Here is a 13,764-nt window from a genome sequence, read left to right on the forward strand (position 1 = left end):
GCCTTATTAAAATCACACCTCCTCCAAGAGGCCTTCCTCAACTAAGCCCTCATTTCCTCTACTCCCTCTCCCTTCTGCATCACCCTTACATTTGGATTTGTACTCTTTATTCACCCTATCCTCAATCCCACAGCACTTATGTACCTGTACATAATGAATTTTAATGTCTGTCTGTAAGACAGATTCTAGACTATCAGCTCCTTGTGGGAGGGGAAACATGTCTACCAACTCTGTTATATTTTACTCTCCCTAATGCTCAGTACAGTGGTCTGCACACGCTAAGCAGTCAATAAACACAATCAATTAATTGATTTGATCCTCCCAGCTCTCCTCCCTAAAAGGCCTTCAGATCAACTGCCAATCCATGATGCTTTGCTGTTACTGAGAAGTGGCTCTGAATGTGCTAGAGTAGATGTAGTCATGGGAAGACTTTGGGGTTAGACTTCAGGAGTCTCTTCCTCTTCTGCCATGAGCAAGGGGCCTGAGGGACTAGGTTAGTTGAATGAGGGAGGTGCCTGCAGCGATGTGGTACTTTCAACATTGTCAGACTAACCCATTTCAATTGCGAAGGTGGGGTGGTGGGACTGGAAAGGTCCATAGTAATTGCCTCCAAGCAAGACTGGATTAAGGCTCCGGTGGGCCCAAGACTGTGCAAGTCCAAGGGGCTTTTCAATTCAAATTTCATCCCCTCCTGTCCTCCTCAGAGTATGCACATTTTGCCTCCATAGCCACTCTCCCCCACTGATGTTACTCCCTGATGGGCTGAGCAAAAAACAACAGTTGGTGGTGGTGCTGCCAGATTACTGTGGTGGTTCCCCAGGGCGTTGCTCTCCTGTTGACCTGCTTGAGAGTATAAGCCTATTGTACTCTCCCAAGAGCTCAGTACAGTGGTCTGCCCGTAGTAAGCTCTCAATAAGTACCACCGATTGACTGCAAGTTGGAGAAAAGCAGAGACAAGGTAATCTTTTTACCTAAGAGTAGAAAATCCGTGTAGGGAATCGATCGCTTCGCAACTCCAAGAAGCAGGTGTTCCCCAGCGTGAGCTCTTAGTAGGGCTACCTGCAAGATGCAAGGGAAAGAGAAATCAGAGGTTAGATGCAGAAGGCGGCAGATCAGTGTAGAAATAGAGTATGTTCTTAACCCCTTGCAGTCTACTCCATTTCTCGGAGTGGCTTTTTGTGATGGACCAGAATACTCTACTAAGCACTTAGGAGAGTATAATACAAGACAGGTGGTAGACATGTTCCCTGCCCATTATGAGCTTATAGTGGTAGCATGGTTTTCTTTTAGAGGAATGAATGGGCAAGATGAGTCAAACATTGTATTAGGGAAATTATGAGAAACTGTTGGGTCAGGGAAGTTTGTCACAGATGGGACCTATAGGGAAAGGTTTTAATGGGAAGAAATGCCAGAAGGAAGGAGAATTTGCTGGGAGTCTCAGCAAATGGTGCCTAAAGCAATCCAGCCAATGCTGATGAGAAGATTTCACCTCTCACCCTCCACCAACCTTTTTCTGGCAGAAACTCCTCAGCCAACTCTGGCTTTCTCTCACAGTTCAAGCCCACATCTCCTTATGCTAATTGCTCTTTTCCCCCCCAAGTTAAAGTTTCCAGAGTGCTCTACCTCTTGGAGACCAGCACTGTTGCTTGGAAGCGTGGCTGGATTGCTGTTTCCGCTAACCATCCTTTGGTGTCAACCCCTTTCCCTCTGCTCCTCCCCATCTCCCTTCCCCCTCCCGTCAGCACTGTGCTCATTTGCTCATTTGTATATATTTTATTACCCTATTTATTTTGTTAATGAGGCGAACATCCCCTGGATTCTATTTATTGTGATTATGTTGTCTTGTTTTTGTCCATCTGTCTCCCCCGATTAGACCGTAAGCCCGTCACTGGGCAGGAATTGTCTCTATCTGTTGCCGAATTGTACATTCCAAGCACTTAGTACAGTGCTCTGCACATAGTAAGCGCTCAATAAGTACTATTGAATGAATGAACCCTTTTCTCTCCCCTTTGGCTTCGCCATGAATTACTGATAGGCTAGGAGAGTGGTCTGTACTGGAAGGGCGAGTAGAGGAGGGGGCTTCTGAAATGGGCCAGAGGTAGAACTGTAACTGAGAACAAACCCGAGTCAGGCTCTCCAACTAAATGAGCAACAGCATGGTCACTAGCAGGGAATAAAATGGCAACCAACTTTACTGAGGCCTGTGTTTCTGGACCTGAAGGCCTGTGACCCTTACTGCTCATTCAGAAGTAACAACCCAGTGAATGCAAAGAATATATTAATCATTTATTTATATTAATGTCTGTCTCCCTCTCTAGAATGTAAGCTCCTTTTGACCAGGGGACATTCCTGCCAACTCTGTTGTATTGTACTTTCCCAAGCTCTGCAAATAATGATGCTATTTGTTAAGCGCTTACTATGTTCCAGGCGCTATACTAAGTGTTGGGGTCGATACAAGCAAATAGGGTTGAACACAGTCCCTTATCCCTCGTGGGGCTCACAGTCTCAATCCCCATTTTACAGATGAGGCTAATGAGGCACAGAGGAGTGACTTGTCCTAGGTCATATAGTATCTACAGTGCTCTAAGTACTCCACAGTATACAGTACTCTACAGTGTACAGCGCTCTATAGTAAGCCTTCAATAAATACCATCGAATGATTGAACTGCACCAAATAATGCTTGGTGTGAACATTAGAAATGTCTCCAGAAAGACCGGAGTTACCTGATCATCCAGTGGAAGTTCACAAAACACTGGGATGTATTTTGCCCACTCAACCAGGACCAGAAGCTGCTGTTTCATGGATTCGCACACGTCACTGATAGTGGCAATCTTCTTCATAGCCATGTCCGCACTGTGTGTCGGGCTTAGTGAAGAATACTGTCTCGGGAAAGGAAAGCGAGCTGGAGTCAGGATTGCAATTCATGAAATTGGTCAGCTGAGGGCACTTTTGCCCAGCAAAGTTACATCATAACAAGAGGGGTATTTGGAGAATGATAATAATAATTATTATGGTATTTGTTAAGCTTTTACTATGTACCAGGCACTGTACGAAGAGGTGGGGTGGATACAAGCAAATAGGGTTGGAAACAGTCCCTTGTCCCATGTGGGGCTCACCGTCTCAATTCCCATTTTACAGATGAGTTAACTGAGGCACAGAGAATAAAAAAATAAAATAAATGGTGGTATTAGTTAAGCGTTTACTATGTGCAAACACTGTTCTAAGTGCTGGAGGATACAAGGTGATCAGGTTGTCCCATGTGGGGCTCACAGTTTTAATCCCCACTTTACAGATGAGGTAACTGAGGCACAGAAAAGTTAAATGACTTGCCCAAAGTCACACAGCTGGCAAGCGGCGGAGCAGGGATTAGAACCCACGACCTCTGACTCCCGAGCCCGGACTCTTTCCACTGAGGTACACTACTTCTCTAGAGAAGTGAAGTGACTTGCCCAAGGTTATACAGCAGACAAGTGGTGGAGCCGGAATTAGCCTATGACCTGACTCCCAGGAAAATTCACGGTAAAACTGGGTTCAGGAATACCTAACCCTGTTTTGAAGAATTCGGAAATATTTTTCTGGCCTTAGTGCCCAAAGGCAAGCACATAAATATACTCTTCCATATTCCATATAGGCATTTCTTAGCAAGCATATAGTGCGTCAGTGTAATCTCCTTCCTAAATGTGGCCACAAACTGTTCTGGAAGAATTGTCAGAGATGTGCAGGGCTCTGAGGCTGCTTGGCTCGTGGAGACATCATCCAAAGCTCAGTTCAAGGGGCTAGTACTGACCAATATGAAAAACCCACTCAGGTAGCAAAGGTGAATTCATTTTACGTGTTCCAACAGGGCCTCAGTTGAAGGCCAGAGACTCCATCTGAAGAGAAGAAATCTGCATTTCCTTTCATATGGGCTCTCCTCTCAACAAGCTGAACTATTTATAGGATGAAAATAACTGAAAGTAGGCAAGGAAGGAGTGCTTAATAACTCATATCATCTTCAGGAGGAAAAGGGGCAGGGATTACCTTCCTCGTGCCCATCACCTTGACTGGAAGATTGAAAGGGCACTGGCAGGTTGAGTAACTAGTTTATAAGAAGCTGGTTACCTCGTGTTGTGAAGCAGTGTGGCCCAGTGGATGGAGCATGGGGCTGGGAGTCAGAAGGACCTGGGTTTTAATCCCGGTTCTGCCATTTGTCTGTTGTGTGACCTTGGGCAAATCACTTAATTTTGCTGTGTCTCAGTTCTCTCATCTATAAAATGGGGATTAAGACAGCCCCATGTGGAAAAGGGATTGTGTCCAACCTGATCCTGCCTCAGCCACGTGTCTGCTGTGTGACCATGGGTAAGTCATTTCACTTCTCTAGGCCTCAGTTACCTCATCTGTAAAATGGAGATTAAGAGTGTGAGCCCCATGGGACAGGGACTCTCTCCAACCTGATTAACTTGTATCTACCTTAGTACTTAGTACAGTGCCTGGCACATAGTAAACACTTAACAAATGCCATTTAAAACTCCCCCAAAAAACAGGGAGCCTCAGGAGTGGACCTCGATTTGAACTTGGATCTCCTGACTTTCAGTTCTGAGTTGAGTAGCCACACTTGCCTCTTTGTTCCCATCTCGTCCAGACCACGCAGGTTAGTCAGGATGCATAAACTTTTCCACCATCACACTAGCAGCAGAAGTGGTTCTAAATCCCGTAACCTGGTCTTCCCTGATGTAGTTGACTCTGTGAGTCTTTGTGCTTCATTTCCAAACTGACCTCTCCTTTTTGGACCTTATTTCCCTTGGATCAAAGGACAAATGTTTCCCCTGTGTCAAAGGAGTCAGTGATACACACAGTGTGTGTATGTGTGTGTGTGTGTGGTGCTGGCTACTTCTTAGTCACCAAAACATCTGGGAGAAAAGGGCACCAACTTTCTTCCTGTACAATACCACTGCTCTGCTCGGTTGTGACATACGAAGGGTCTGTCTACCTACTTGTCTTACCCTTTTCTTGACTTTTCTGAGTGAGGGAAGAGAGGTTTTCGCTGGGAAAGCAGTCTTTTATTAAAAAACAAAACAAAATAACCCTCCGAACACTCCAGCGGAGCCCACTTCTGAAAGAAGACAGGCACTGCAAATATTTACAGTCCTTCCCGTGGGCAGATTCCTTGCCATGTGATCAGTGTTATCGCACATTTATCAATTTCAGTCCTGCCTCTAAATGTCTTCACTGTTTGGATTGCCAGGTCAGTGTCCTTTTCTGAAAAACGACACCTTATTGATCGTTAATGGGAAATTTCATGTGCTCGAGTTGCCCAGGGAAAGCAGAAATGGCTAGTCCCTGACGATTTAATATTTGACCACCAGGTGGCACCATTTCACAAGGGAAGCAGCTGACGGGTTTATTCGTCAAATCCAAGTGCAGGGATTTCTCAGTCAATTCTATTTATCTCCCATTAAACAATGTATTTTTTTTAAACCTTAACGTAGTTCCAAAAGGAAACAGCTCCTCCAAAGAAATCAAAGTTGTACGAACATATTGGGAGCAAGAAATACACAAGAGGGGACCGAAGAGAGCCCTTTAGGTGATCCAGGAAAAATTCAGGGGAAATAAATAATAATAATGTTGGTATTTGTTAAACGCTTCCTATGTGCAGAGCACTGTTCTAAGCGCTGGGGTAGATACAGAGTAATCAGGTTGTCCCACGTGAGGGTCTCAGTTAATCCCCATTTTATAGATGAGGTAACTGAGGCACAGAGAAGTGAAATGACTTGCCCACAGTCACACAGCTAAGTGGCAGAGGCGGAATTCGAACCCATGACCTCTGACTCCCAAGTCCGGGCTCTTTCCACTGAGCCATGCTGCTCTGAAATGGATGCAGTTAAAAGCAAAATTGGCGGATTTTCCATTTTTCCCCCACATCTATCGGGGCACACTGAAGTTATTATAAGGGAGTGTCCTGTACAACTGACTTTACCTACTCTAGATGGAGTCACACAGGAGGATGCTGTGAGCTTTTTATATTCCAGCAGAACCGAAAGCGGGTGGGGTGTCCAACATGGGTGGATCTCATCACAGGATACTTGGGGGACAAATGAGCCTTCCAGGAGGAGGATGGGCCTTGGTTCATGTCTCTAAAGGACTTTACCTTTGGCAGTGGAATGGCACACTACATCCAGGTTACACCTGAAGTCCAGGAGTGATGCCAGGAAAAGTTTCCCTCCCTGCTGCAATCTGAAATTCCCCCAGAAAAGCTGAGGGGACCAGGATGCCAGGAGTAAAGCTCAGCTCTGCTCCCTGTCTGGCCCCAGACCAATCAGGGCTGTGCCTGCCAACCCCCTGCCATCATTCCCACTCCGAGGAGAGATGATCTTACCTGGGTGGCCATGGCCTCTGCCTGGGTCAGCACGCTGATTGACAGGGATCCACTGTCCTCATAGCTGCTCCTGCGAATGCTGATTCTGTCCCGCTCGTTCTGCACGGCTTCAAGAGCAAAAAAACAGTGAGCATTGGTTCAGCTCCTCTTGCTAAATGACGCTTAATTCTTTTCAGATTCTGGCTTTGGCTACTTATCGCCCAGAGACCCTTGTGGCCCGATCCTTTCTTCCAAGGAGCTACCCATTCACTGCTCCTTGGCCTCTTCCAACCTGCTTGGGATGTGGGAATGTCTAGTCCATTTGGGAAGAAGCAAGCCTAGAGCAGCTAGGAGCAAGGGTGTATGAGATCTCACTTGAAGTTTCATTTCACCTATCCCTGAGCAAAGGAGGACAGACTGGTTGGGTTTGTCTTACTGCATCATGGCCAAGAGGAAAGAGGACTGGCCTGGGAATCCGAGAACATGGGTACTAATTCCGACTCCACCACTTGTTTGCTGGGTGACCTTGGACATGTCACGACTTCTCTGGGCCTCAGTTTCCTTGCTCATAAAAGGGGATTAATTACTTGTTCTCCTTCCAAATTAGACTGCAAGCTCTGTATGGGACAGGTACTGTGTCTGATCTGATTATTTTGAACTATCACAGTGCTTAGCCCAGTGCTCATCACCTAATAAATGCTTAATACCATTATTATTATTGCATGGCTATAGCAGCAGAATAGAATGTGGAGTCCATCCCGCTTCCCTGCCTTTAATCCTGGAAAAATAATTTGACATCAGCTTCCTAGGTTACCAAAGTGGGGAAATGGATAATAATAATAATAATTATGGTAATCATTAAGGGCTTACTATGTGCCAAGCACTGTTCTAAGAGCTAGGGCAGATGGGAAACCAGGTTTTTCCATATGGGGCTCACACTTTTAATGCCCATTTTACAGTTGAGGCAACTGAGGCACAGAGAAGTGACTTGCCCGGGTTCACTCAGCAGACAAGTGGCAAGGCGGCATTAGAACCCACATCCTCTGACTCCCAAGCCCATACTCTTTCCACTAAGCCACGCTGATCATCAGAAAGGATAAATGGTAGGGGAAGGCTATTCCCCATAGCCTTTTCTGACACTGAGGGAAGCACCCTTGGGACAACAGGAGGTCCTGGCATTTCTCCCTTCTGGCTCTGGCTTTTTGAAAAAGTCAGAAATTCAGGTTCCCTTCTAAAGAGAATGCACTTTTGCATTGGGAGGTCCTCCTGCAACTATTTTCAACATCAACTTAAGGCCTGTCTCAACCCTCCTAGAAGGGAATGGAATATGGGAGAACGGTGCATCCAGGGAGTTCCAGGATCCGCTAGACTGTAGCACCTTGAGAGCAGCAGGGATTGTGTCTACCTACTCTGTTGTATTCCCCCAGGAGGTTAGTATGTACTCAGTAAATACCATCCATCGGTTACCAGACAGGCCCTGACAGAGGAGACCCCAGGCAGGATATTGGATCTCCCTTGAGGACAGAGATTCCTTCAACTTATAAAGGAGCAGCCAATCTCCTCCTCCACTTCCCTTCTCGGGCTAGCAGGGACAGAGGCAGTACCAGAGAGGGGCAGGAGAGGCCTAGTAAAAATGGCTTCCTGCAAATAGGTGAGGGAAGGAAGGCTGAGGAGAAGTTAGCCAGTCTGCCTAGCAATTCTGGCTCTCTCAGGCTACTTCCTCTTGGCTCTGAAGGCCCTAGAGAAGAAGAAATGTTCTGAGGGACCCCAGGCAGACTCTGTCAAGGACAATATTGACCAGTCAATCAATCAATCAGTTAATGGTATTTACTAAATGTTCACATCATGCAGAGCCCCGGACTAAATGTGTGGGAGAGGACTGATAGCTGAAACCAAAGGAGACGTTTCTGGAGTTGTGTGTATGTCCAAATACAGCCTCAACACTACTCCTTTTGTGCACGACGACCTTTTAACACACTATAAATTCTGCTGGAGGGAAGGCAGCAGAAAAAAAATCACAGTTTATAAACTGCCTAATGCTCAACAAGCTGTGGAGCCATCATTAGAAGATTCTCAGGGACTCACCATCACCTCATCCATCAGGATCCTTTTTCCAAGCCCACACTAAGCAGAGCTTGGTTTAGATTGAGGGCTTGCCCCTTAGTCAAGTGGGGAAAACAAATGGAAAGTCTACCCTGTCATCCCTCTCATTCCCCTTCCCCCACCTTCCCTCCTCTCCCCTACAACTCCCACTGCAACAACCTGAAGGAAAGCTCAGGTGGGGAAGATATAGGATGCCATCTTGGTTCTTTTTGCCAAAGGTAGAACTCCTTTATGCCGAAATTCTCTTTCTCTTCTTTTTTCTGTTGAGATTGACTCTATATTGACTCTATTGAGATTAACTCTAACTCTTCAAAGTGGGGGACATAGTGTTAGCCCTTAGTGGACAAGTGATTTGCAGATTTTCTGTCTTTCACAATTCTCACACACTCATCTTTTTCATGTATGAGAGGGTGATGTTTGCTCAGCGGATAAGCAGCCACTGTGGTTAACTTTTGTGGAAGTTGAAATCTTAGAGTATTTAGATGAAGAGATACAACCTCTTTCAATACTCCCCATGGCACTTTGTATTAGAGTCTGTCTCTTGGGTTTTCTAAGTCTTGCTTCCCTTTCATCTTGCTATGCCAGTTCACTTTTCAGTTAATCAATCAGTCAATCAATCAATCAAACAGTGGTATGTATTTAGCACTTACTGTACCCCAAGCTCGGTACTGACGCTTAAGAGAGGACAGAACCGTAGAGTTGGGAGACATGTCTCCTGCCCACAAGGAACTCCCTTTAGACTGTTAGCTCCTTGTGGCCAGGGAACATGTCTACCAACTCTGTTACACTGTACTCTCCCAAGTGCTTAGAACAGTGCTGTGCACACAGTAAGCACTCAATAAATGTGATTGGATTGATAGAGGGGGAGAAAGACATTAAAATAAATCACTGATGGGGGAATGGGAAAGTATTAGATTACGTCCATAAGTGCTGTGAGATTGGGTGAATATCAAGTGCTTAAGAGGTACAGGCCCAAATGCACAGGTAACATAGAAGGAAAGGTGAATAGGAGAAATGAGGGCCTAGTCAGGAAAGGCCTCTTGGAGAAAGTGTGATTTTAGTAAGGCTTTGAAGGTGGGGAGAGAGGTGGACTGTCAATGGTGCTTTCGTGATGGATTTTGATTTCTTGGTCCATTCCGTGCATGCTCATATCAGATAGGGCAAGAGTTTTTCCATCCTTTGTTTCATATTCTGTTTTCAGCAATTACTTGCCTAGACTATCCTCTCCCTGTTGGCATTTTCAGTTGCAATTCAAAGTTGGCATAGAGGAAGGATAACTGGAAACAGTCATTTGGACATGCCAGAGAAAACTCACCACAATAATAATTATGGTATTTTTTAAGCACTTTCTGTTGGCCTAGTACTGGGGTAAATACAATACCATCAGATCATACACGGTCCCTGTCCCATATGTGGCTCACAGTCTGAGTGGAGGGAGAAAAGGTATTTCATCTCCATTTTAGAGATGAGGAAACCGAAGTAGAAGCTAAGTAACTTGCCCAAGGTCACATAGCAGGATAGTAGTGGAGCTGGACTTAGAACTGTGTTCTTTTCACTAAGTCACGCTGCTTCTCGGTGCCTCAGTTACCTCATCTGTAAAATGGGGATGCAGACTGTGAGCCCCACGTGGGACAACCTCATTCCCCTGTGTCTACCCCAGCGCTTAGAACGGTGCTCGGCACATAGTAAGCGCTTAACAAATACCAACATTATTATTATTATTATTCTCATCTAGCTTCTCGAACAGTTTTGCCAATCCCAGAAATGGCAAATGTCAAGGAAACGGACGACCTGGAGGATAGCCAATCTGCTGATATTACAGTGATGCTGGCCTCCTCTCTGCTCCACAGAGCTACGCATATGCAGAAATCAGTCAGACAACAGTATTTATTGAGTACATTGGTGGAGCCAGAATTAGAACCCAGGTCCTTCTGACTCCCAGACCCCTGCTCTGACCTTGACCATGGGGGCCTGTGTGCCTGTAAATCCCTTTGCTGACAGAAACTCCAATCCTGCTTCTCGAAGCATTTGAAAACCTAATCCTTTGCCACTTACACTTGGAATCACTGATTTTGAATCTGCTTCCTGGTCTCTGCATTAATAATAATAATAATGGTATTTGTTAAGCACTTACTATGTGTGAAGCACTGTTCTAAGAGCTGGGGGTGAAACAAGGTGATCAGGTTGGCCCAATGGGGCTCACAGTCTTAGTCCCCATTTTAAGGATGAGGTAGCTGAGGCCCAGAGAAGTTAAGTGACTTGCCCAAAGTCACACAGCTGACAAGTGGCGGAGCCAGGATTGAAACCCATGCCCTCTGACTCCTAAGCCCGGGCTTTTTCCACTGAGCCACGTTGCTTCTCTCGTATTAGGCAACTCATCACAGCCTTCTTAAGCAAGAGCAGTGGGGAGAAGGAAATTTAAAGTGACATACCACTGCCAAATTGTGTCCTCACTTACCACATGCACTTGGTAATGGTAAGTATTTCTTTCCCCTGAAGAATTTTGTTTTGTATTGTTCTGTTGTCTGTCTCCCCCTTCTAGACTGTGAGCCCATTGTTGGGTAGGGATTGCCTCTATCTGTTACTGAATTGTACTTTCCAAGTGCTTAGTACAGTGCTCTGCACACAGTAAGAGCTCAATAAATACAATTGAATGAATGAATGAATTCCACATTCCAGTTCTAATCTCAGCTCTGCCAGTGGGCTGCTATGTGAACATGGGCAAGTCACTTAATTTCTCTATGCCTCAGTTCTCTCATCTGTAAAATGGAGATGAAACACCTGTCCTCTCTCCTCCTTAGACTGTGAAAACCATGGGGGACAGAATCTGTATCTGATCATATTATTTTATATCTACCTCAGTGTTAGCCCAGTGTGTGGCACATAGTAAGCTTATAATATATATCACAGTAATTACTATTACCACCACATCAACATTCAGATTTCTTGTCCCCTTCTTCACCAGTCAGTTCCTGTTTTTATCTCTCAATTTCCTCCCTCTCCCTCTCTATCCTCAGCTCATCCAACTTTAGGCCAAGTCCTTATTCACTTCTCCCTCTCCTTCCTCTTTCTCCTTCCTTCCTCAGGAGGAAACTGCCTCATATCTGCATCCAACTTTAGGCCAAGTCCTTGTTCACTTCTCCCACAACCCTCTCCTTCCTCTTTCTCCTTCCTTCCTCATGAGGAAACTGCCTCATATCTGCTGATTCATTCCCTCTGGGAAGAGTCAAGGATCTACCTTGAACCAGTCTGGGGGCAAGAAGAAGGATGAGAAGCAGGATTCTCGATCCCAAACACTCTAGCACCTCAACCTAGTACTTCAAAGAGCAGACAGAACAGAAGCCTATGGTGAGCGTCTGCAATCTTCACCCTTGAACACTAGTGCCCAGAAATGGTTACTGTGCCTTTCTTGGCTCCTTCACTTGTATTAATTCCACCAGGAACCAGTGTTTTTCCCAGAGGAATTTTGGGGTTGAAAGTTCTATTTTAGCCATGAGTTTATCCAAGCTCATGTTCTCATATTTGGGCTGGGTAGAAGCAGCGGTCCCATAGTACCCCTAATCTGATTCTGCCCCCAGAACCCTCTGGGCCCTATGCTGCCCTGACTGACAGAGTTTCTCATGCTTGTCACCCACCAGGTCTCTTCCCCAACCCCTTGGCCAATCTGGGTGACCTTAGGGCAGTCCCCCAGTCCAGATGGGTCGACAATGCAGGGATTTCGAGCCAACAGTTCCCTCAAACCTCATCTGTCAATCCTGGGGGCTTTGGTGCTTTCCAAAGGAGAATCGGACTAGAATAAAAAATGCAAGATATTAATCCCTCACAACACTTCACAGTGTCTCATCATTCCCTAGTCCCAGAGAGATGGAAAATGAGTCTGAGAATGTCATGACTATCATTTTTTCCTTCACTGTCATAGAGTTTGCCCACTGTAAGCAAAATAGTACAGTATCAGTTTACCGAGAGAGTATGACCAACAGAATATGGCCGAGTGCATAAAGAACAGGCCTGGGAGTCAGAGGATCTGGGGTCTATTCACAGCTTTGCCACTGGTCTGCTGTGTGACCTTAGACAAATCACTTAATTTATCTGTACCTCAGTTTCCTCATCTGTCAACTGGGGGATTATAATAACATTAATTATGATATTAAGCGCTTACTATGTGTCAGGCACTGTATTAAGTGCTGAGGTGGATACAAGCAAACTGGGTTGGACACAATCCCTGTCCTACATGGAACTCATAGTCTCAATCCCCATTTTGCAGATGAGATAAATGAGGCACAGAGAACTAAATGACTTGCCCAAAGTCACACAGCAGGCAAGTGGCAGATCCAGGATTAGAACCCATGACCTTCTGACTCCCAGACCCGTGCTCTATCCACTATGCCATGCTGCTTCCAAGTGCTTAGTACAGTGCTCTGCACACAGTAAGTGCTCAATAAATGCAACTGATTGATTGACAGAGGAAAGAACTTGATGATAGTATTTATTACTTTACATTCCAGCAAGCCTATTACATCTTACTCTCTATTACTTAGACTGTGAGCCTCATGTAGGAGAGGGACTCTGTCCAAACTGATTATCTTATACCTACCCCAGTACTTAGAACAATGCTGGCATATGGTAAGCACTTAACAAGTACCTTAATTAATTATTCACCATGTTTTTTTTTTAAATGGCATTTGTTAAATGTTTACTATGTGCCAGGCCCCGTACTAAACCCTGGGGTAGATACAAGATAATCAGATTGGACACAGTCCATATCCCACATGGGGATCAAAGTATTAATCCCCATTTTACAGATGAGGTAACTGAGTCTCAGATAAGTTAAATGACTTGTCTAAGGTCACACAGCAGACAATCAGGTCCGCTGATTTCCAGGCCGGTCCTCTTTCCGGTAAGCCATGCTGCTTCTTGCCTCACTGTGCATCTAGTCTTACTGTACAATTTTCCTGAAATGGGGCTATGTCTTTTTAAACATTCTGAGTGGTGTCTTTCACACTGTGTGGGCTTCATCAATCCTAAACAGGAGTGGACAGATTAGACCCAACTTTTCTTGGCAAAGCCTGTGTTTCTCTTGTTCGCATACATTTTCTTAAAGAATAATTCTCAGGTTTATTCTCCCTTTCCACCCTATCTTGGCATCCTCAGCTCATCTCTCTTATTGAGCCCATGTAGAGAAGCAGTGTGGCTTAGTGGAAAGAGCCTGGGTTTAGGAGTCAGAAGTTGTGGGTTCTAATCCTGGCTCCGCCACTAGTCAGCTGTGTGACTTTGGGCAAATCGCTTAACATCTCTGTGACTCAGTTACTTCATCTGTAAAATGGGG

At 45.3% G+C, this 13,764-nt stretch overlaps 1 protein-coding gene across 1 annotated transcript in view; it reads right to left on the reverse strand.

The window, feature by feature from the left end:
- LOC100079085 (hepatocyte nuclear factor 4-beta-like) overlaps positions 1 to 13,764 on the reverse strand; it is a 73,660-nt gene that overhangs the window by 18,602 nt on the left and 41,294 nt on the right. Inside the window, exons 4-6 of the mRNA XM_007671653.3 lie at positions 6,357 to 6,463; positions 2,725 to 2,880; positions 972 to 1,059 (exon numbers count right to left, since the gene is read on the reverse strand). Of these exons, the coding sequence (XP_007669843.1) occupies positions 972 to 1,059; positions 2,725 to 2,880; positions 6,357 to 6,463 (351 nt within the window). The remainder of the gene's footprint in view (positions 1 to 971; positions 1,060 to 2,724; positions 2,881 to 6,356; positions 6,464 to 13,764) is intronic.

This window comes from Ornithorhynchus anatinus, chromosome 11 (assembly GCF_004115215.2).
Source record: "Ornithorhynchus anatinus isolate Pmale09 chromosome 11, mOrnAna1.pri.v4, whole genome shotgun sequence".
NCBI classification, from domain to species: Eukaryota; Metazoa; Chordata; class Mammalia; order Monotremata; family Ornithorhynchidae; genus Ornithorhynchus; species Ornithorhynchus anatinus.